Source organism: Macaca mulatta, chromosome 2, assembly GCF_049350105.2.
Source record: "Macaca mulatta isolate MMU2019108-1 chromosome 2, T2T-MMU8v2.0, whole genome shotgun sequence".
NCBI lineage: Eukaryota > Metazoa > Chordata > Mammalia > Primates > Cercopithecidae > Macaca > Macaca mulatta.
The window spans coordinates 80436743-80460872 of NC_133407.1; the positions used below are offsets into that span (position 1 = coordinate 80436743).

General features: G+C 39.0%; 1 protein-coding gene across 1 annotated transcript in view; it reads left to right on the plus strand.

Annotated features, from left to right (window-relative positions):
* The first annotated feature begins 16443 nt into the window (after nt 1-16443).
* LOC721629 (uncharacterized) overlaps nt 16444-24130 on the plus strand; it is a 46360-nt gene continuing 38673 nt past the window's right edge. The window contains 1 exon segment of the mRNA XM_077994101.1: nt 16444-16603. Within this exon segment, the coding sequence (XP_077850227.1) occupies nt 16444-16603 (160 nt within the window).

Below are 24130 nucleotides of genomic sequence, written 5' to 3' on the forward strand. Positions count from 1 at the left end.
TTTAATCAATTTACATCTAAAGTAATTATTGATAGGCAAAAACTTACTACTACCATTTTGTTAATATTGTCCTGACTACTTTGTTCCATTCTGCCTCTCTTGTCTTTCTTTGTGATTTGTGATTTTCTCTAGTGGTATTATTTGTTTCCTTTTTCTTAACTTTTTGTGAATTTTCTACAGGTTTTTTTTTTTCTTGCAGCTACCATGAGGCTTATGTAAAACATCTAATAGCTATATCAGACTATTTTAAGCTGATAACAATTTAATTTCATTGGCATTCCAAAACTACACTTTACCTTTTCCTCCTTCCATGTTTGACATTATTTATGTCTCAATTTACATTTTTAATTTATCCTGTCCATTAACAAATTATTGTAAATACAGTTATTTTAATACATTTTTTGTATTTATAAACCACCAGGTTTATTTACATACCACCATTACAGTATCAGAGTAGTCTGAATTTGACCATATTCTTACTTTATAATGAGTTATACTTTCATATTTTTCATGTTGTTGGTTAATATCCTTTTGTTTTAAGTTGGAAAATTCACTTTAGCATTTCTTATAAGACAATTCCAGTGGTAGTAATCTCATGTGGCTTTTCTTTGTCTTGGAAAGTCCTTACTTATCTCTCATTTATTTCTGAAAATTAGCTTTGCTGGATATAGTATTCTTTGTTGACAGGCATTTTCTCTTTCTTTCTTTTTCTTTCTTTCTTTCTTTCTTTCTTTCTTTCTTTCTTTCTTTCTTTCTTTCTTTCTTTCTTTCTTTCATGTTAACATATTGAATATATCAGCCCACTCTCTTCTCACCTATAATGTTTTTGCTGAAAAACTGCTGATAATCTTATGGACGTTCCCTTGTATGTAGTAAGTTGTCTTTCTCTTGTTTTCTAACTTCTGTCTTATGTTTGACTTTTGAAAATTTTATTATTATGTGTCTTGATGGAGATCTCTCCATATGTAATCTATTTGGGTTATTTGGGCTTCATGGATATGGAGGTTCATTTTCATCTCCAGATTTGGGAGGATTTTTTATCATTATTTCTTCTGGCTCCTTTATCCTTCTCTGCCCCTTCTGGAACTACCATGATGCATACATTGTTTCACTTGATCTTTTCTCAGAATTCCTGTAGGCTTTCTTTACTCTTTTTCATTCTTTATTTCTTTTCATTTCCCTGTCTGGTTAATTTCAAATATGCTTTCTTTGAGCTTGCTGATTCTTTCACTGCTTTATTGAGTCCACTGTTGAAGTTTTCTATAAAATTTTCAGTTCAGTCATTGATTTGTAGTGCCACAATTTTTGTTTGGTTATTTTTTATGGCATATCTTTGTTCTACTTTTTATTCTGTGCATGCATTTTTTTCCTAATTTTATTTTTCTTTTTCATTTGTGTTCATTTGTAGCTAAGTGGGCTTCTTTAAAATTATTTTGAATTCTTCGTCAGGAAGTTCATAGACCTCTATTTTTTAGGGATCAGTTACTGGTGCTTTACTTTTTTTTCCTTTGGTGGTATTATGTTTTCCTGATGTTTATGATTCTGTGGACATAAATTAGTGTGTGCACATATGAAAAAGCACCTATTTCAGTCTTTACAGACAGGCTTTGAACAGGAAAGTTCCACTAGTCAGTTTATCCAAAGATTCTTGGAAGACCATCTTGCAGGGTTCATGGGTAGACTTGCTGCTGGAGTCCTAGGGCCTAGTGCAGGGACAGAAGTTTGGCAGGCCTAGCACCTGGGTCCACAGGTGTAGGCTTAGTGCCTGGGTCCACAGGGTTGAACCCAGAGCCTGAGTCCACTCTGGAGTCTGGACCTTGAATCTGCTGGGGTGGGTATGAATTCTGAATCCCTGGGGTTCAGCTTGTGGCTGAGATTCACTGAGGTGGGCTTGTTTACTGGGTCTGTGGGAGTGGTCATATCGGAGTTTGGATCCTCAGGGGCAGGCCTTGAAGCTATATTCACAAGTCCTGAGTTGGTATGGACTATCCTGAAGCCAGAGTTACTGGGATTATAGCTTGGCACCTAGGTCCATAGGGGCAGGCCCAGGGCCTGCTTCCATGGGAATAGACCTGGAGCCTAGGTCCACAGGGGCTGGCCTAGTTCCGGATCTAGCCTAGAGTCCAAGTTCACAAGGGTGGTTCTGGAGTCTGGGATTATAGGGGCCAGCCTAGTGCTAAGGTCTACTGGGGTGGACCTGGACCCTGGTGTACTATAGCCAAAGGCAGAAGCCTAGATTCATTAATGCTAGTCTGAGGCCTGAGACAACAACTGGGGCTAACCTGGCTCTAGGATACATCCTGAAGCCTGGGACTGTAGGGTCCTGCCTGGCATTGGAGTGGGCCTGGAGACTTGGCCTGTAGGTGCTGGTCTGGAACTTGGGGCTATGGCAGCCAACCTGATGCCAGGGTTCACAATCTCCCCAGCATCTGTTATTTTTTGACTTTTCAGTAATAGCCATTCTGACTGGTGTGAATGCTGTTTCATTGTGGTTTTGATTTGCATTTCTCTTGGGATTAGTGATATTGAGCTTTTTTTCATGTGCTTTTTGGCCACATGTATATCTTTTCTCCCATTCTATAGGTTGTCTGTTTGCTCTATTCATAGTTTTCTTTTGTTGTGCAGACGCCCCTTAGTTGAGTTAGATCCCATTTGTCAATTTTGGCTTTTGTTGCAATTGCTTTTGGTGTCTTCATCATGAAAATCTGTTCCTATGTTCAGAATGGTATTGCCTTGGTTGTCTTCCAGGGTTCTTACAGTTTTGGGTTTTACATTTAAGCCTTTAATCCATCTTGAGTTGATTTTCGTATATGGTGTAAGGACGGGGTACATTTTCAATCTTCCACATATGGCTAGCCAGTTATCCCAGCACTATTTATTGAACAGATGGGCCTTTCCCATTGCTTGTATTTGTCAGGTTGGTCAAAGATCAGATGGTTGTAGGTGTGTGGCCTCATGTGGTGCTTTTCTTCTCATATTTATCCTCCTTGGGTTCACTGGATATGTGGATTTAGTTACCATCAAATTTAGAAAATGTTTGATCATTATCTATCAATACGTTTTCCTTCTCTTACTGTCTTCTCTCCTTTAGATATTCTAGTTATGTGACATTTTCTTCTTGCTACTTTCCACTGGTCACTGGGGCTCTGATTGTTTTGTCTTCATTAAACTTTTGTGAGATAATTTTAGATTTGCATGCAGTTGGAAGAAATAATATAGAGAGAGCCTATGTATGATTTACTCAATCCCCTTTAATGCTAACATCCTGCAAAATTATAATACATATAACAACCAGAATGTTGAAATTGGTGTAATCAAGATACAGAATATTTCAATCATTGCAATGGTCTCTCGTGTTGCCATTTAATAGCCACAATCACTTTTCTCCATCCCTACTCCCTTCTTAACTCCTGAAAGCTACCAATGTATTCCCCATTTATATAATTTTGTCATTTCAAGAATGTTATATAAATAAAATCATGCAGGATGTAACATATATGGGCTGGAATTTTTTCATCCAGCATAATTCCCTGCAGATTAGGTTTTTACATGTAACAGTTCATTTTTATGGCTGAGTAGTATTCCATGATATAGATGTATCACAGTTTGCTTAAACATTTTTCGTTTGGATTGATATCAGTTGCAGCAGTTATGAATAAAGCTGCTTTTTTCTATGAAAAGTTTTTAATACTTTTACATTTAAGTTAGTGATCCATCTTTAGTTAATTTTTTGTCAAGTATAAGATATATTCTTGCTGATGCATCTGTTGAAAAGGTTATCCTTCTTTATTGAATTCCTTTTGCACCTTTCCCGTTAATCAAGTGGGAATATTTCTGTGAGTTTTCTTATGGGCTCTCCATTATATTCCATTTATTGATGCATATATCTCTTCACCAATATGACATAGACTTGATTAGTCTTGAAATCAGGTAAATGATCTTACCTTATTCTTATTTATTATAACTGTTTTAGCTATTGTACTTTTTGCCTTTTCATATATTTTTTGGAAAAACTTGCTTATATATACAAATAATGTTGCTTGGATTTTGATAAGAATTGTATTAATCCCATATATCAATTCTGGGAAAATATTCATCTTTTTATTACATTGAGTCTTCCAATCCACAAATACAATATATCTCTCAATTTTCCTATCTTTAATTGTATTTATCAGTATTTTATAGATTTTAGTATAGATGATTTATAAATATCTTGTTAGATTTACATCTTATTTTTTCTCTTTTTGAGCTGTGGTAAATATTATTGCCTTTTAATTTTATTGTCCATGTGTTTGTCACTAATATATAGAATATAACTGATTTTTTATGTTTATCTTTTATTCTGCTAACTTGAAGTCATTTTTTAGTTTTGCAGTTTATCAATTCCTTAAGATTTTCTGACAATTATGTTATATGCAAATTGAAACCATTTCATTGCTTTTCTGATCTGTTGTTATTTTATTTATTTTTCTTGCCTTTATACACTGGCTAGAACTTCCAATCCTGTGTTGAATAGTTATGAGAGTAAATATTCTTGCCTTGCTTTCAATCATAGAAGGAAAGAATCTGGTCTTTTACCATTAAATGTACAGACAGTCCTTCATATCTGTGGCATTTTATCTGTGGATCTTATCAATAATGGAACAAAAATTTTTAAAGAAACTGAATGGTTGTGTCTGTGCTGAACATGTGTACAGAACTTTTTCTTGTCATTACTCCCTAAAAATGCAGTATAACAATTATTTACATAGCATTTATACTGTTCTAGGTATTATAAGTAATCCAGAGATGATTTAAAGTATATGAAAAAAATGTGCAGAGGCTATATGCAAATACTACATCACTTTATATAAAGGACTTGAGCATCCATGGATTTTTGTATTCATGAGGGGTCCTGGGACCAATCTCCCACGGATATTGAGGAACAACTGTAATGTTAGCTTTAGGTTTCTTGAATATACAGTTTGTCAAGTTGAAGAAGTTTTCAATACTCTCATTTTTTCTGAGATTTTAAAAAAGTTATGAATGGGTGTTGAATTATGTCAAATGGTTTTTTTCTGCATTGATTAATTATCGTATTAATTGTTTTCTTCATTCTATCATTATGGTGAATTAGATTGATTGATTTTTTAATATTGACCTGTTTTGCATGGTACAATAAATTCCATTTGATCATGTTGCATATTTTTTGTGCATATATATATATATAAAAGTTTCATTCATATTTTCTTAAGGATTTTTGCATCTTTATTCATGAATGACCTTGGTGTATTCTGATGATACACAAATCATCACTCATAAGAATTAATTTCTCTTTCTTTCTTTCTTTCTTTCTTTCTTTCTTTCTTTCTTTCTTTCTTCTCTCTCTGTCCATCTGTCTGTCTTTTTTCCTTTCTTTCTTTCTCTTTTAATATCTTTGCCTGATTTTGGTATCAGGAAAATACTAGCTACACTGTTTTCTGGAAGAAATTGTAGAACTATTATTAATTGTTCTTTAAGCATTTGGTAGAATTATTTGGTGAAACTATCTGGGTCTATATATTTTTCTTTTGAAACTATTTAAATGATGAATTATTTGTTTCATAGTTATAGGGCTATAAAAATTGTCTATTTCTTATGAGTGAGTTGTGGTAGCTTATGTTTTTTGAGGAATTAGCCTATTTTGTCTATGTTGTCAAATTTATGTGTTTAATTATTTGTAGTAGTTCCTTATTATAGTTTTGTTATCATCAAGGTCTGTAGTAATATCCCTGTTTTATTACTGATATGGGTAATTTGTGTCTTCTCTTTTTTTTCATTGTTAATCTTTTGTTGTCAATTTTATTGATATTTTCAAAGAATCAACTTTGTATTGCAATAGTGCTCTGTATTGCTTTTCTGTTTTCAATTTTATTGATTTCTTCTATTATCTTTATTTCTTCATTTTGCTTTCTTTGGGTTGATTTTTCTCTTCTTATTTTAAATTCTTAAAGTAGAAGTTAAAATTATTGATTTAAGACTGTTCCTCTTTTTCAATGCAAGCATTTAATGCTGTACATTTTCCTCTCATCACTGTTTTAGCTGTGAGTTCAAATTTTTGATATTGTATTTTTATTTTTATTTAGCTAAGTGTAAGTGTATTTATTTTTCCTTGATACTTCCTTTTTGACTCATGAATTACATAGAAATCTCCTGCTTAGTTATCATGTGTTTGGAGATTTTCCTATTATCTCTTATTGATTTGTCATTTGATCCCATTGTGGTTTGATTTTAATTCCTTTACATTTTTTAGGTTTGCTTTATGGTTCAAGATGTAATCTATCTTGGTATATATTCTGTGAGCACTTGACAAGAATGTGTATTCTGCTGTCACTAAGTAGAGTAGTTAATGTCAAGTAGATCCTATTGTCTTATGGTATTGAGTCTTATGGTATTTTTAATTGGTGCAAGAGTGCTGTTGAAGTTCCCAACTATAATTATTCATTTGTCTATTTCTCCTCCATTTCTAACAGATTTTTCCTCACATATTTCACAATTGTATTTGTTGGTGCACATGTATTTAGGGTTGTTATCTCTCATTGGTAGATTGACTCCTTTATTATTATAAAATGTCCCTTCCTATTTCTGGTATTTTTCCCCCTAATATCTAATTTATCTGATATAGCCACAGATATAACTTGTCCCCATCAAAATCTCATCTTCAATTCCCACATGTTGTAGAAGGGACCTGGTGGGAGATAATTTAATCATGGGGGAAAGTCTTTCCCATACTGTTCTCACGATAGTGAACAAGTCTCACAAGATCTGATAGTTTTATAAGGGGGAGTTTCCCTGCACAAACTCTCTCTTTGCCTGTTGCCACCCATGTAAGATGTGACTTGCTCCTCCTTGCCTTCTGCCATGATTGTGAGGCTTCCCCAGCCACATGGAACTATAAGTCCATTAAACTCTTTTTCCTGTATAAATTGTTCAGTTTTGGGTATGTCTTTATCAGCAGCCTGAAAATGGACTAATACAGTAAATTGGTATTTGTAGTGGGGTGCTGCTAAAAAGATACCCAAAAATGTGGAAGCCACTTTAAAGCTGGGTAATGGGCAGAGTTTGCAACAGTTTGGGGTGCTCAGAAGAAGACAGGAAAATGTGGGACAGTTTGGAACTTCCTAGAGACCTGTTGAATGGCTTTGACCAAAATGCTCATAACGATATGGACAATGAAATCCAGGCTGAAATAGTCTCAGATGGAGATGAGGAGCTTGTTGGGAACCACAGCAAAGGTGACTCTTGTTATGTTTTAGCAAAGTGACTGGTGGCATTTTGCCCCTACCCTAGAGATTTATGGAACTCTGAACTTAAGAGAGATGATTTAGGGAATCTGGTGGAAGAAAATTCCAAGCAGTAAAGCATTCAAGAGTTGACTTGGGTGCAGTTAAAGGCATTCAGTTTTATAAGGGAAGCAAGCATAAAAGTTTGAAAAATTTGCAGCCTGACAATGTGATAGAAAAGAAAATCCCATTTTCTGAAAAGAAATCCAAGCTGGCTGCAGAAATTTGCATAAGTAATGAGGAGCCAAATGTTAATCTCCAAGACAATGGGGAAAATGTCTTCAGGGCCTGTCAGAGGTCTTCATGGCAACCTCTCCTATTACAGGCCTGGAAGCCTAGGAGGAAAAAGTGGGTTCATGGGGTGGACCCAGGGTCCCCATTCTGTGTACAGCCTAGGTACTTTGTGCCCTGCATCCCAGCTGCTCTAGTGATGGCAGAAAGGGGCCGAGGTAGAGCCTATTTAACCTGTTTTGATTTAGAGAAGCACAGAAAATGAGGCATACAGAGATTCACATAGAGAAGCCCTGTATTTTGGAAGCAATCTGCCTGTGAGTGAGAAGTGAGTTTAAGAGTGGAAGTTTAGAAGATGGCCGAATAGGAACAGCTCCAGTCTCCAACTCCCAGCGCGAGCGACACAGAAGACCGGTGATTTCTGCATTTTCAACTGAGGTACTGGGTTCATCTCAATGGGGAGGGCCGGACGATCGGTGCTGGTCAGCTGCTGCAGCCCGACCAGCGAGAGCTGAAGCAGGGCGAGGCATCGCCTCACCTGGGAAGCGCAAGGGGGAAGGGAATCCCTTTTCCTAGCCAGGGGAACTGAGACACACAACACCTGGAAAATCAGGTAACTCCCACCCCAATACTGCACTTTAAGCAAACAGGCACACCAGGAGATCATATCCCACACCTGGCCGGGAGGGTCCCACACCCACGGAGCCTCCCTCATTGCTAGCACAGCAGTCTGCGATCTCGCGGCAAGACAGCAGCGAGGCTGGGGGAGGGGTGCCCGCCATTGCTAAGGCTTAAGTAGGTAAACAAAGCTTCCGGGAAGCTCGAACTGGGTGGAGCTCACAGCAGATCAAGGAAACCTGCCTATCTCTGTAGACTCCACCTCTGGGGACAGGGCACAGTAAACAATAACAATCGCAGCAGAAAACCTCTGCAGACGCAAATGACTCTGTCTGACAGCTTTGAAGAGAGCAGTGGATCTCCCAGCACGGAGGTTGAGATCTGAGAAGGGACAGACTGCCTGCTCAAGTGGGTCCCTGACCCCTGAGTAGCCTAACTGGGAGACATCCCCCACTAGGGGCAGTCTGACACCCCACACCTCACAGGGTGGAGTACACCCCTGAGAGGAAGCTTCTGAAGCTTCCAAAGCAAGAATCAGACAGGTACACTCACTGTTCAGAAACATTCTATCTTCTGCAGCCTCTGCTGCTGATACCCAGGCAAACAGGGTCTGGAGTGGACCTCAAGCAATCTCCAACAGACCTACAGCTGAGGGTCCTGACTGTTAGAAGGAAAACTATCAAACAGGAAGGACACCTACACCAAAACCCCATCAGTACATCACCATCATCAAACACCAGAGGCAGATAAAACCACAAAGATGGGGAAAAAGCAGGGCAGAAAAGCTGGAAATTCAAAAAATAAGAGCACATCTCCCCTGGCAAAGGAGTGCAGCTCATCGCCAGCAACGGATCAAAGCTGGACGGAGAATGATTTTGATGAGATGAGAGAAGAAGGCTTCAGTCCATCAAATTTCTCAGAGCTAAAGGAGGAATTACGTACCCAGCACAAAGAAACTAAAAATCTTGAAAAAAAAGTGGAAGAATTGATGGCTAGAGTAATTAATGCAGAGAAGGTCATAAACGAAATGAAAGACATGAAAACCATGACACGAGAAATACGTGACAAATGCACAAGCGTCAGTAACCGACTCGATCAACTGGAAGAAAGAGTATCAGCGATTGAGGATCCAATGAATGAAATGAAGCCAGAAGAGAAACCAAAAGAAAAAAGAAGAAAAAGAAATGAACAAAGCCTGCAAGAAGTATGGGATTATGTAAAAAGACCAAATCTACGTCTGATTGGGGTGCCTGAAAGTGAGGGGGAAAATGGAACCAAGTTGGAAAACACTCTTCAGGATATCATCCAGGAGAACTTCCCCAACCTAGTAGGGCAGGCCAACATTCAAATCCAGGAAATACAGAGAACGCCACAAAGATACTCCTCGAGAAGAGCAACTCCAAGACACATAATTGCCAGATTCACCAAAGTTGAAATGCAGGAAAAAATCTTAAGGGCAGCCAGAGAGAAAGGTCGGGTTACCCACAAAGGGAAGCCCATCAGACTAACAGCAGATCTCTCGGCAGAAACTCTCCAAGCCAGAAGAGAGTGGGGGCCAATATTCAACATTCTTAAAGAAAAGAATTTTAAGAAATGTCTGTTCATATCCTTTGCCCACTTTCTGATGGGGTTGTTTGTTTTTTTCTTGTAAATTTGTTTGAGTTCAGACATTCATACAGCCAACAGACACATGAAAAAATGCTCATCATCACTGGCCATCAGAGAAATGCAAATCAAAACCACAATGAGATACCATCTCACACCAGTTAGAATGGCGATCATTAAAAAGTCAGGAAACAACAGATGCTGGAGAGGATGTGGAGAAATAGGAACACTTTTACACTGTTGGTGGGATTGTAAACTAGTTCAACCATTATGGAAAACAGTATGGCAATTCCTCAAGGATCTAGAACAAGATGTATCATATGACCCAGCCATCCCATTACTGGGTATATACCCAAAGGATTATAAATTATGCTGCTATAAAGACACATGCACACGTATGTTTATTGCAGCACTATTCACAATAGCAAAGACTTGGAATCAACCCAAATGTCCATCAGTGACAGATTGGATTAAGAAAATGTGGCACATATACACCATGGAATACTATGCAGCCATCAAAAAGGATGAGTTTGTGTCCTTTGTAGGGACATGGATGCAGCTGGAAACCATCATTCTTAGCAAACTATCACAAGAACAGAAAACCAAACACCACATGTTCTCACTCATAGGTGGGAACTGAACAATGAGATCACTTGGACTCAGAGACGGGAACATCACACACCGGGGCCTATCATGGGGAGCAGGGAGGGGGGAGGGATTGCATTGGGAGTTATACCTGATGTAAATGACGAGTTGATGGGTGCAGCACAGCAACATGACACAGGTATACATATGTAACAAACCTGCACGTTATGCACATGTACCCTACAACTTAAAGTATAATAATAATAAATAAATTAAAAAAAATTATAAAAAAAAAACCAAAGAAAAGAATTTTCAACCCAGAATTTCATATCCAGCCAAACTAAGTTTCATAAGTGAAGGAGAAATAAAATCCTTTACAGATAAGCAAATGCTTAGAGATTTTGTCACCACTAGGCCTGCCTTACAAGAGACCCTGAAGGAAGCACTAAACATGGAAAGGAACAACCAGTACCAGCCATTGCAAAAACATGCCAAAATGTAAAGACCATCGAGGCTAGGAAGAAACTGCATCAACTAACGAGCAAAATAACCACTTAATATCATAATGGCAGGATCAAGTTCACACATAACAATCTTAACCTTAAATGTAAATGGACTAAATGCTCCAATTAAAAGACACAGACTGGCAAACTGGATAAACAGTCAAGACCCATCAGTCTGCTGTATTCAGGAGACCCATCTCACATGCAGAGACATACATAGGCTCAAAATAAAGGGATGGAGGAAGATTTACCAAGCAAATGGAGAACAAAAAAAAGCGGGGGTTGCAATACTAGTCTCTGATAAAACAGACTTTAAACCATCAAAGATCAAAAGAGACAAAGAAGGCCATTACATAATGGTAAAGGGATCAATTCAACAGGAAGAGCTAACTAACCTAAATATATATGCACCCAATACAGGAGCACCCAGATTCATCAAGCAAGTCCTTAGAGACTTACAAAGAGACTTAGACTCCCATACAATAATAATGGGAGACTTCAACACTCCACTGTCAACATTAGACAGATCAACGAGACAGAAAGTTAACAAGGATATCCAGGAATTGAACTCACCTCTGCAGCAAGCAGACCTAATAGACATCTATAGAACTCTCCACCCCAAATCAACAGAATATACATTCTTCTCAGCACCACATCGTACTTACTGCAAAATTGACCACGTAATTGGAAGTAAAGCACTCCTCAGCAAATGTACAAGAACAGAAATTATAACAAACTGTCTCTCAGACCACAGTGCAATCAAACTAGAACTCAGGACTAGGAAACTCAATCAAAACCGCTCAACTACATGGAAACTGAACAACCTGCTCCTGAATGACTACTGGGTACATAACGAAATGAAGGCAGAAATAAAGATGTTCTTTGAAACCAATGAGAACAAAGATACAACATACCAGAGTCTCTGGGACACATTTAAAGCAGTGTGTGATCTAAAATTGACACTCTAACATCGCAATTAAAAGAACTAGAGAAGCAAGAGCAAACACATTCGAAAGCTAGCAGAAGGCAAGAAATAACTAAGATCAGAGCAGAACTGAAGGAGATAGAAACACAAAAAACCCTCCAAAAAATCCGTGAGTCCAGGAGTTGGTTTTTTGAAAAGATCAACAAAATTGACAGACCACTAGCAAGACTAATAAAGAAGAAAAGAGAGAAGAATCAAATCCACGCAATTAAAAATGATAAAGGGGATATCACCACCAACCCCACAGAAATACAAACTACCATCAGAGAATACTATAAACACCTCTACGCAAATAAACTGGAAAATCTAGAAGAAGTGGATAATTTCCTGGACACTTACACTCTTCCAAGGCTAAACCAGGAAGAAGTTGAATCCCTGAATAGACCAATAGCAGGCTCTGAAATTGAGGCAATAATTAATAGCCTACCAACCAAAAAACGTCCAGGACCAGATGGATTCACAGCTGAATTCTACCAGACGTACAAGGAGGAGTTGGTACCATTCCTTCTGAAACTATTCCAATCAATAGAAAAAGAGGGAATCCTCCCTAACTCATTTTATGAGGCCAACATCATCCTGATACCAAAGCCTGGCAGAGACACAACCAAAAAAGAGAATTTTAGACCAATATCCCTGATGAACATTGATGCAAAAATCCTCAATAAAATACTGGCAAACCGGATTAAGCAGCACATCAAAAAGCTTATCCACCATGATCAAGTGAGCTTCATCCCTGGGATGCAAGGCTGGTTCAACATTCGCAAATCAATAAACATAATCCAGCATATAAACAGAACCAAAGACAAGAACCACATGATTATCTCAATAGATGCAGAAAAGGCTTTTGACAAAATTCAACATCCCTTCATGCTAAAAACGCTCAATAAATTCGGTATAATGGAACGTACCTCAAAATAATAAGAGCTATCTATGACAAACCCACAGCCAATATCATACTGAATGGGCAAAACCTGGAAAAATTCCCTTTGAAAACTGGCACAACACAGGGATGCCCTCTCTCACCACTCCTATTCAACATAGTGTTGGAAGTTCTGGCTAGGGCAATTAGGCAAGAGAAAGAAATCAAGGGTATTCAGTTAGGAAAAGAAGAAGTCAAATTGTCCCTCTTTGCAGATGACATGATTGTATATTTAGAAAACCCCATTGTCTCAGCCCAAAATCTCCTTAAGCTGATAAGCAACTTCAGCAAAGTCTCAGGATACAAAATTAATGTGCAAAAATCACAAGCATTCTTATACACCAGTAACAGACAAACAGAGAGCCAAATCAGGAATGAACTTCCATTCACAATTGCTTCAAAGAGAATAAAATACCTAGGAATCCAACTTACAAGGGATGTAAAGGACCTCTTCAAGGAGAACTACAAACCACTGCTCAGTGAAATCAAAGAGGACACAAACAAATGGAAGAACATACCATGCTCATGGATAGGAAGAATCAATATCATGAAAATGGCCATACTGCCCAAGGTAATTTATAGATTCAATGCCATCCCCATCAAGCTACCAATGAGTTTCTTTACAGAATTGGAAAAAACTGCTTTAAAGTTCATATGGAACCAAAAAAGAGCCCATATCTCCAAGACAATCCTAAGTCAAAAGAACAAAGCTGGAGGCATCACGCTACCTGACTTCGAACTATACTACAAGGCTACAGTAACCAAAACAGCATGGTACTGGTACCAAAACAGAGATATAGACCAATGGAACAGAACAGAGTCCTCAGGAATAATACCACACATCTACAGCCATCTGATCTTTGACAAACCTGAGAGAAACAAGAAATGGGGAAAGGATTCCCTATTTAATAAATGGTGCTGAGAAAATTGGCTAGCCATAAGTAGAAAGCTGAAACTGGATCCTTTCCTTACTCCTTATACGAAAATTAATTCAAGATGGATTAGAGACTTAAATGTTAGGCCTAATACCATAAAAATCCTAGAGGAAAACCTAGGTAGTCCATTCAGGACATAGGCATGGGCAAAGACTTCATGTCTAAAACACCAAAAGCAACAGCAGCAAAAGCCAAAATTGACAAATGGGATCTAATTAAACTAAAGAGCTTCTGCACAGCAAAAGAAACTACCATCAGAGTGAACAGGCAACCTACAGAATGGGAGAAAATTTTTGCAATCTACTCATCTGACAAAGGGCTAATATCCAGAACCTACAAAGAACTCAAACAAATTTACAAGAAAAAAACAAACAACCCCATCAAATATGGGCAAAGGATATGAACAGACATTTCTCAAAAGAAGACATTCATACAGCCAACAGACACATGAAAAAATGCTCATCATCACTGGCCATCAGAGAAATGCAAATCAAAACCACAATGAGATACCATCTCACACCAGTTAGAATGGCGATCATTAAAAAGTCAGGAAACAACAGGTGCTGGAGAGGATGTGGAGAAATAGGAACACTTTTACACTGTTGGTGGGATTGTAAACTAGTTCAACCATTATGGAAAACCGTATGGCGATTCCTCAAGGATCTAGAACTAGATGTACCATATGACCCAGCCATCCCATTACTGGGTATATACCCAAAGGACTATAAGTTATGCTGCTATAAAGACACATGCACATGTATGTTTATTGCGGCACTATTCACAATAGCAAAGACTTGGAATCAACCCAAATGTCTCAGTGACAGATTGGATTAAGAAAATGTGGCACATATACACCATGGAATACTATGCAGCCATCAAAAAGGATGAGTTTGTGTCCTTTGTAGGGACATGGATGCAGCTGGAAACCATCATTCTTAGCAAACTATCACAAGAACAGAAAACCAAACACCACATGTTCTCACTCATAGGTGGGAACTGAACAATGAGATCACTTGGACTCGGGAAGAGGAACATCACACACCGGGGCCTATCATGGGGAAGGGGTAGGGGGGAGGGATTGCTCTGGGAGTTATACCTGATGTAAATGACGAGTTGATGGGTGCAGCACACCAACATGACACAAGTATACATATGTAACAAACCTGCACGTTATGCACATGTACCCTACAACTTAAAGTATAATAATAATAAATAAATTAAAAAAAAAAAAGATAATGTAATCAATGGAACAAGATGCAAAAGACACCAAGAGGCATACAGTGGAAATAAAAATAACTATTAGATGTATGAGTTCTATGTCACTCCAAATATATGACTTATGAATTGGAACTACCATGAAATATCTTTTTATTTATTAGATGTTTAAAACCACAAAATTTTAATGACAGAATCTGTCAAAATGTGGGAAAACACTTACTTTGCTAATGGAAAGGTCAACATGTACAGTCACAAGCAAGAGAAATTCAAGCTTTCAAACATCTAATTGCAAACATGTATGTCCTCTGATGTTCGACCTAGGAATTTAATTTATATACATTTCCACCTATGTAAAATTAAATCTAGATATATCTATTCTTTCAACCACTGTTTGTAATAGCAAAAGACTGGGAACAACCCAAATATCCATTAAAAGGTGAAGGTTTAAATAAATGATGATATATTCATACAACAGAAGGTAATAAAAATATAAAAACAGACTAAAACAAAGTATTCTTTATGCTCTAAAGTGAAAGGATCTCCACAATATATTATGTAAGGAAGCAAGGAGAAGGATTTAACGGTTCTTAAATCTACTTTTAATACTCCATATAAGGAGCCTGGAAGTCTCTGCTCCATCCAGTTTTCTAACAAGTTAAAAAACTGAACAGACTGAAAAATAACAAATTTTCTAGGATTCATCAGAGAGGTGAGGATACAGAACAAACTGCTACCCACAAGACTGGAGAGACAGTAAGATGAATACAGGGACTCGTGGCTTACCATAGCAGAGACTTACAAGCAGTACTGCTGCAGGAACCAGTGCCAGGTATAAAAACCTGAACTATGATTGATAAATTGCTGGAGGCTCAGAGAGGACAAATCTGAGACTTGTATATCCCAATGGAATCCTGTCAAGAAGAGGTGGGGTATATGAGTTTAACCTGCAAGAGTAATGACCAGGTTCTCATAGTAAATACTGGAGGAAGACTTCCCTTGTGTTTCAAGTACAGGGAGAGGAAATACACCAGAGTACTCTGCTCTTTAACAAGGCCTGCCCTCAGGAGAAGCTATTCAAACAGAGCCTTGCCTGCTGAGGTTTCGTCAGAGCCTAACTGACATGTGGGAAGGGAAATACCCAAATCTAGCCATCTTATCTCATGGAAAGGAAGGGGGACTGAGAAATTGAGACTATTGGGAGGTTCACAGTCCAGAGACATAGTCCAGAGGCTCACTAAAACATTGAGATCTAATCATAAGTCCACAGAATGCTTTCCCACCCCTCGTCCCTTAACGAGATATTACTGAAGGCCTATTTTCAGCAGTTCCATTTACATGGTAAATCGTTTCTAACTATGAAGAAAAAATTACGAGGAAAAAAAAAAAGAATTTGAAGAAATAGAGTAAGCATCAGAACCAGATATGGCAGGGATTTTGAAATGATTGAACCTGAAATTTTAAACAACAATGAAAAACACGCTAAGGGCTCTAATAGATCAAGTAGACAGCATGCAAGAACAGATGGGCAAATGTGAGCATAGAGATGGAAATCCTAGGAAAGAAGCAAAGAGAAATGCTACAGATCAAAAACACTGTGACAGAAGTGAAGAATGCTTTTGATGAGCTTATTAGTAGACTGGACACAGCTGAGGAAAGAATCTCTGAGCTTGAGGCTATAACAATAAAAACCTTCAAAACGACAAGTAATGAGAATGATACAGTAGCTTAAAAGAAATTATTTAGGCAGTTAGTGAGGGTAAGTGTATTAGGGTTCTCTAGAGGGACCAACTAGTAGGATATACATACATATACATATATATATATATATATATATGAGTTTATTAAGTAGTATGATCACATGATCACAAGGTACCACAATAGGCCATCTGCAAGCTGAGAAGCAAGGAAGCCAGTCTGAGTCCCAAAGCTGCAGAACTTGGAGTCTGATGTTTGAGGGCAGAAGCATACAGCACAGGAGAAAGCACAGGAGAAGGATGAAGGCTGCATACAGCACAGATGGTGCCCACCCAGATTAAGAGTGGGTCTGCCTTTCCTAGCCCACTGACTCAAATGTTAATCTCCTTGGCAACACCAACACCCGAACAGACATACCCAGGATCAATACTTTGCATGCTTCAATCCAATCAAGTTGACACTCAGTATTAACCATCACAGTAAGAAAGTCCTCTGTAAGGCTTCCCTTTTACCAAAAAGCAACCTCAAATCATTTTTTTTTTCAAACAAAATGCAGCCTGAAAAATCGAACTGCAGATATAGAAAAGCAAGCTAGAAGCTTTCACAGGTAAATGCCAGCAGCTTTGACAATAGGAAAAGGCCACCTGGAGGCCAGACATGTTCAACATGGGACTCCATCTTCCCTTTCTTTGTCAACCGTGTGAACAGTAAGGAACAGACCTAATGTAACAGGACAGGTAGAGAACTCATTTGCATGATAAAAGATTACGGTGGGGTAGCCAGCTTCTTCACCTGCTATGTAAATGGCACACCTGGTCCAACGACCAACCTTTTGAGCCCTATGTAAATCAGACACCACCTCCTCAAGCTTGTCTATAAAACCCGGTGCATTTCATCACAGAACTGGAGGACCTGCTCGGGAGCCCCTCTCTCTCTGCAGAAGAGAAAGCTATTCTCTTTCTTTTGCCTATTAAACATCCACTCTTTTTTTTTTTTTAATTTATTTATTATTATTATACTTTAAGTTGTAGGGTACATGTGCATAACGTGCAGGTTTGTTACATATGTATACTTGTGCCTTGTTGGTGTGCTGCACCCATCAACTCGTCATTTACATCAGGTATAACTCCCAATGCAATCCCTCCCCCCTCCCCCCTCCCCCCTCCCCATGATAGGCCCCGGTGTGTGATGTTCCCCTTCCTGAGTCCAAGTGATCTCATTGTTCAGTTCCCACCTATGAGTGAGAACATGTGGTGTTTGGTTTTCTGTTCTTGTGATAGTTTGCTAAGAATGATGGTTTCCAGCTGCATCCATGTCCCTACAAAGGACACAAACTCATCCTTTTTGATGGCTGCATAGTATTCCATGGTGTATATGTGCCACATTTTCTTAATCCAATCTGTCACTGATGGACATTTGGGTTGATTCCAAGTCTTTGCTATTGTGAATAGTGCTGCAATAAACATACATGTGCATGTGTCTTTATAGCAGCATAATTTATAATCCTTTGGGTATATACCCAGTAATGGGATGGCTGGGTCATATGGTACATCTAGTTCTAGATCCTTGAGGAATCGCCATACTGTTTTCCATAATGGTTGAACTAGTTTACAATCCCACCAACAGTGTAAAAGTGTTCCTATTTGTCCACAGCCTCTCCAGCACCTGTTGTTTCCTGACTTTTTAATGATCGCCATTCTAACTGGTGTGAGATGGTATCTCATTGTGGTTTTGATTTGCATTTCTCTGATGGCCAGTGATGATGAGCATTTTTTCATGTGTCTGTTGGCTGTATGAATGTCTTCTTTTGAGAAATGTCTGTTCATATCCTTTGCCCACTTTTTGATGGGGTTGTTTGTTTTTTTCTTGTAAATTTGTTTGAGTTCTTTGTAGGTTCTGGATATTAGCCCTTTGTCAGATGAGTAGATTGCAAAAATTTTCTCCCATTCTATAGGTTGCCTGTTCACTCTGATGGTAGTTTCTTTTGCTGTGCAGAAGCTCTTTAGTTTAATTAGATCCCATTTGTCAATTTTGGCTTTTGCTGCTGTTGCTTTTGGTGTTTTAGACATGAAGTCTTTGCCCATGCCTATGTCCTGAATGGACTACCTAGGTTTTCCTCTAGGATTTTTATGGTATTAGGCCTAACATTTAAGTCTCTAATCCATCTTGAATTAATTTTCGTATAAGGAGTAAGGAAAGGATCCAGTTTCAGCTTTCTACTTACGGCTAGCCAATTTTCCCAGCACCATTTATTAAATAGGGAATCCTTTCCCCATTTCTTGTTTCTCTCAGGTTTGTCAAAGATCAGATGGCTGTAGATGTGTGGTATTATTTCTGAGGACTCTGTTCTGTTCCATTGGTCTATATCTCTGTTTTGGTACCAGTACCATGCTGTTTTGGTTACTGTAGCCTTGTAGTATAGTTTGAAGTCAGGTAGCATGATGCCTCCAGCTTTGTTCTTTTGACTTAGGATTGTCTTGGAGATGCGGGCTCTTTTTTGGTTCCATATGAACTTTAAACCAGTTTTTTCCAATTCTGTGAAGAAAGTCGTTGGTAGCTTGATGGGGATGGCATTGAATCTATAAATAACATTGGGCAGTATGGCCATTTTCACGATATTGATTCTTCCTATCCATGAGCATGGTATGTTCTTCCATTTGTTTGTGTCCTCTTTGATTTCACTGAGCAGTGGTTTGTAGTTCTCCTTGAAGAGGTCCTTTACATCCCTTGTAAGTTGGATTCCTAGGTATTTTATTCTCTTTGAAGCAATTGTGAATGGAAGTTCATTCCTGATTTGGCTCTCTGTTTGTCTGTTACTGGTGTATAAGAATGCTTGTGATTTTTGCACATTAATTTTGTATCCTGAGACTTTGCTGAAGTTGCTTATCAGCTTAAGGAGATTTTGGGCTGAGACAATGGGGTTTTCTAAATATACAATCATGTCATCTGCAAAGAGGGACAATTTGACTTCTTCTTTTCCTAACTGAATACCCTTGATTTCTTTCTCTTGCCTAATTGCCCTAGCCAGAACTTCCAACACTATGTTGAATAGGAGTGGTGAGAGAGGGCATCCCTGTGTTGTGCCAGTTTTCAAAGGGAATTTTTCCAGTTTTTGCCCATTCAGTATGATATTGGCTGTGGGTTTGTCATAGATAGCTCTTATTATTTTGAGGTACGTTCCATCAATACCGAATTTATTGAGCGTTTTTAGCATGAAGGGATGTTGAATTTTGTCAAAAGCCTTTTCTGCATCTATTGAGATAATCATGTGGTTCTTGTCTTTGGTTCTGTTTATATGCTGGATTATGTTTATTGATTTGCGAATGTTGAACCAGCCTTGCATCCCAGGGATGAAGCCCACTTGATCATGGTGGATAAGCTTTTTGATGTGTTGCTGAATCCGGTTTGCCAGTACTTTATTGAGGATTTTTGCATCGATGTTCATCAGGGATATTGGTCTAAAATTCTCTTTTTTGGTTGTGTCTCTGCCAGGCTTTGGTATCAGGATGATGTTGGCCTCATAAAATGAGTTAGGGAGGATTCCCTCTTTTTCTATTGATTGGAATAGTTTCAGAAGGAATGGTACCAACTCCTCCTTGTACGTCTGGTAGAATTCAGCTGTGAATCCATCTGGTCCTGGACTTTTTTTGGTTGGTAGGCTATTAATTATTGCCTCAATTTCAGAGCCTGCTATTGGTCTATTCAGGGATTCAACTTCTTCCTGGTTTAGTCTTGGAAGAGTGTAAGTGTCCAGGAAATTATCCACTTCTTCTAGATTTTCCAGTTTATTTGCGTAGAGGTGTTTATAGTATTCTCTGATGGTAGTTTGTATTTCTGTGGGGTTGGTGGTGATATCCCCTTTATCATTTTTAATTGCGTGGATTTGATTCTTCTCTCTTTTCTTCTTTATTAGTCTTGCTAGTGGTCTGTCAATTTTGTTGATCTTTTCAAAAAACCAACTCCTGGATTCACAGATTTTTTGGAGGGTTTTTTGTGTTTCTATCTCCTTCAGTTCTGCTCTGATCTTAGTTATTTCTTGCCTTCTGCTAGCTTTCGAATGTGTTTGCTCTTGCTTCTCTAGTTCTTTTAATTGCGATGTTAGAGTGTCAATTTTAGATCTTTTCTGCTGTCTCTTGTGGGCATTTAGTGCTATAAATTTCCCTCTACACACTGCTTTAAATGTGTCCCAGAGATTCTGGTATGTTGTATCTTTGTTCTCATTGGTTTCAAAGAACATCTTTATTTCTGCCTTCATTTCGTTATGTACCCAGTAGTCATTCAGGAGTAGGTTGTTCAGTTTCCATGGAGTTGAGTGGTTTTGATTGAGTTTCCTAGTCCTGAGTTCTAGTTTGATTGCACTGTGGTCTGAGAGACAGTTTGTTATAATTTCTGTTCTTGTACATTTGCTGAGGAGTACTTTACTTCCAATTACATGGTCAATTTTGGAGTAAGTACGATGTGGTGCTGAGAAGAATGTATATTCTGTTGATTTGGGGTGGAGAGTTCTATAGATGTCTATTAGGTCTGCTTGCTGCAGAGATGAGTTCAATTCCTGGATATCCTTGTTAACTTTCTGTCTTGTTGATCTGTCTAATGTTGACAGTGGAGTGTTGAAGTCTCCCATTATTATTGTATGGGAGTCTAAGTCTCTTTGTAAGTCTCTAAGGACTTGCTTGATGAATCTGGGTGCTCCTGTATTGGGTGCATATATATTTAGGATAGTTAGCTCTTCCTGTTGAATTGATCCCTTTACCATTATGTAATGGCCTTCTTTGTCTCTTTTGGTCTTTGATGGTTTAAAGTCTGTTTTATCAGAGACTAGTATTGCAACCCCCGCTTTTTTTTGTTCTCCATTTGCTTGGTAAATCTTCCTCCATCCCTTTATTTTGAGCCTATGTATGTCTCTGCATGTGAGATGGGTCTCCTGAATACAGCAGACTGATGGGTCTTGACTGTTTATCCAGTTTGCCAGTCTGTGTCTTTTAATTGGAGCATTTAGTCCATTTACATTTAAGGTTAAGATTGTTATGTGTGAACTTGATCCTGCCATTATGATATTAAGTGGTTATTTTGCTCGTTAGTTGATGCAGTTTCTTCCTAGCCTCGATGGTCTTTACATTTTGGCATGTTTTTGCAATGGCTGGTACCGGTTGTTCCTTTCCATGTTTAGTGCTTCCTTCAGGGTCTCTTGTAAGGCAGGCCTAGTGGTGACAAAATCTCTAAGCATTTGCTTATCTGTAAAGGATTTTATTTCTCCTTCACTTATGAAACTTAGTTTGGCTGGATATGAAATTCTGGGTTGAAAATTCTTTTCTTTAAGAATGTTGAATATTGGCCCCCACTCTCTTCTGGCTTGGAGAGTTTCTGCCGAGAGATCTGCTGTTAGTCTGATGGGCTTCCCTTTGTGGGTAACCCGACCTTTCTCTCTGGCTGCCCTTAAGATTTTTTCCTTCATTTCAACTTTGGTGAATCTGGCAATTATGTGTCTTGGAGTTGCTCTTCTCGAGGAGTATCTTTGTGGCGTTCTCTGTATTTCCTGGATTTGAATGTTGGCCTGCCCTACTAGGTTGGGGAAGTTCTCCTGGATGATATCCTGAAGTGTGTTTTCCAACTTGGTTCCATTTTCCCCCTCACTTTCAGGCACCCCAATCAGACGTAGATTTGGTCTTTTTACATAATCACATACTTCTTGCAGGCTTTGTTCATTTCTTTTTCTTCTTTTTTCTTTTGGTTTCTCTTCTCTCTTCATTTCATTCATTTGATCCTCAATCGCTGATACTCTTTCTTCCAGTTGATCGAGTCGGTTACTGAAGCTTGTGCATTTGTCACGTATTTCTCGTGTCATGGTTTTCATCTCTTTCATTTCGTTTATGACCTTCTCTGCATTGATTACTCTAGCCATCAATTCTTCCACTTTTTTTTCAAGATTTTTAGTTTCTTTGTGCTGGGTACGTAATTCCTCCTTTAGCTCTGAGAAATTTGATGGACTGAAGCCTTCTTCTCTCATCTCATCAAAATCATTCTCCGTCCAGCTTTGATCCGTTGCTGGCGATGAGCTGCACTCCTTTGCCAGGGGAGATGTGCTCTTATTTTTTGAATTTCCAGCTTTTCTGCCCTGCTTTTTCCCCATCTTTGTGGTTTTATCTGCCTCTGGTGTTTGATGATGGTGATGTACTGATGGGGTTTTGGTGTAGGTGTCCTTCCTGTTTGATAGTTTTCCTTCTAACAGTCAGGACCCTCAGCTGTAGGTCTGTTGGAGATTGCTTGAGGTCCACTCCAGACCCTGTTTGCCTGGGTATCAGCAGCAGAGGCTGCAGAAGATAGAATATTTCTGAACAGCGAGTGTACCTGTCTGATTCTTGCTTTGGAAGCTTCGGAAGCTTCCTCTCAGGGGTGTACTCCACCCTGTGAGGTGTGGGGTGTCAGACTGCCCCTAGTGGGGGATGTCTCCCAGTTAGGCTGCTCAGGGGTCAGGGACCCACTTGAGCAGGCAGTCTGTCCCTTCTCAGATCTCAGCCTCCGTGTTGGGAGATCCACTGCTTTCTTCAAAGCTGTCAGACAGAGTCGTTTGCGTCTGCAGAGTTTTCTGCTGCGATTGTTATTGTTTACTGTGCCCTGTCCCCAGAGGTGGAGTCTACAGAGACAGGCAGGTTTCCTTGATCTGCTGTGAGCTCCACCCAGTTCGAGCTTCCCAGTGGCTTTGTTTACCTACTTAAGCCTCAGCAATGGCGGGCGCCCCTCCCCCAGCCTCGCTTCTGCCTTGCAGGTAGATCACAGACTGCTGTACTAGCAATGAGGGAGGCTCTGTGGGTGTGGGACCCTCCAGGCCAGGTGTGGCATATGATCTCCTGGTGTGCCTGTTTGCTTAAAGTGCAGTATTGGGGTGGGAGTTACCCGATTTTCCAGGTGTTGTGTGTCTCAGTTCCCCTGGCTAGGTAAAGGGATTCCCTTCCCCCTTGTGCTTCCCAGGTGAGGCAATGCCTCGCCCTGCTTCAGCTCTCGCTGGTTGGGCTGCAGCAGCTGACCAGCACCGATCGTCTGGCACTCCCCAGTGAGATGAACCCAGTACCTCAGTTGAAAATGCAGAAATCACCAGTCTTCTGTGTCGCTCGCGCTGGGAGTTGGAGACTGGAGCTGTTCCTATTCGGCCATCTTCTAAACTTCCACTCTTAAACTCACTTCTTGTCCTAGATTTCCCTGGCATGAGACAACGAACCTTAAGTATTTACCCCAGACAATGATGCTGCTTCAAGAACAGACCAAAAAGTAGAAAACAAAAAACAAAAAACAAAAAAACCAGAACAGAATATTCAGAGAGTGTGTGACAACTATAAAAGGTATAACATAAACATAAACAGAACACTAGAAGGAGAAAAAAAGTGAAATAAATGGAGAAATATTTAAAATAATAATGCTTTAGATTTTTTTTCCAAATTAATGTGGGACACCAAATCACAGATCCAGAAGGCTAAGGGAAAATGAATCAGGATAAGTGCTAAAATGAAATATAAAAGAAAAATTCTGAAGGAAGTGAG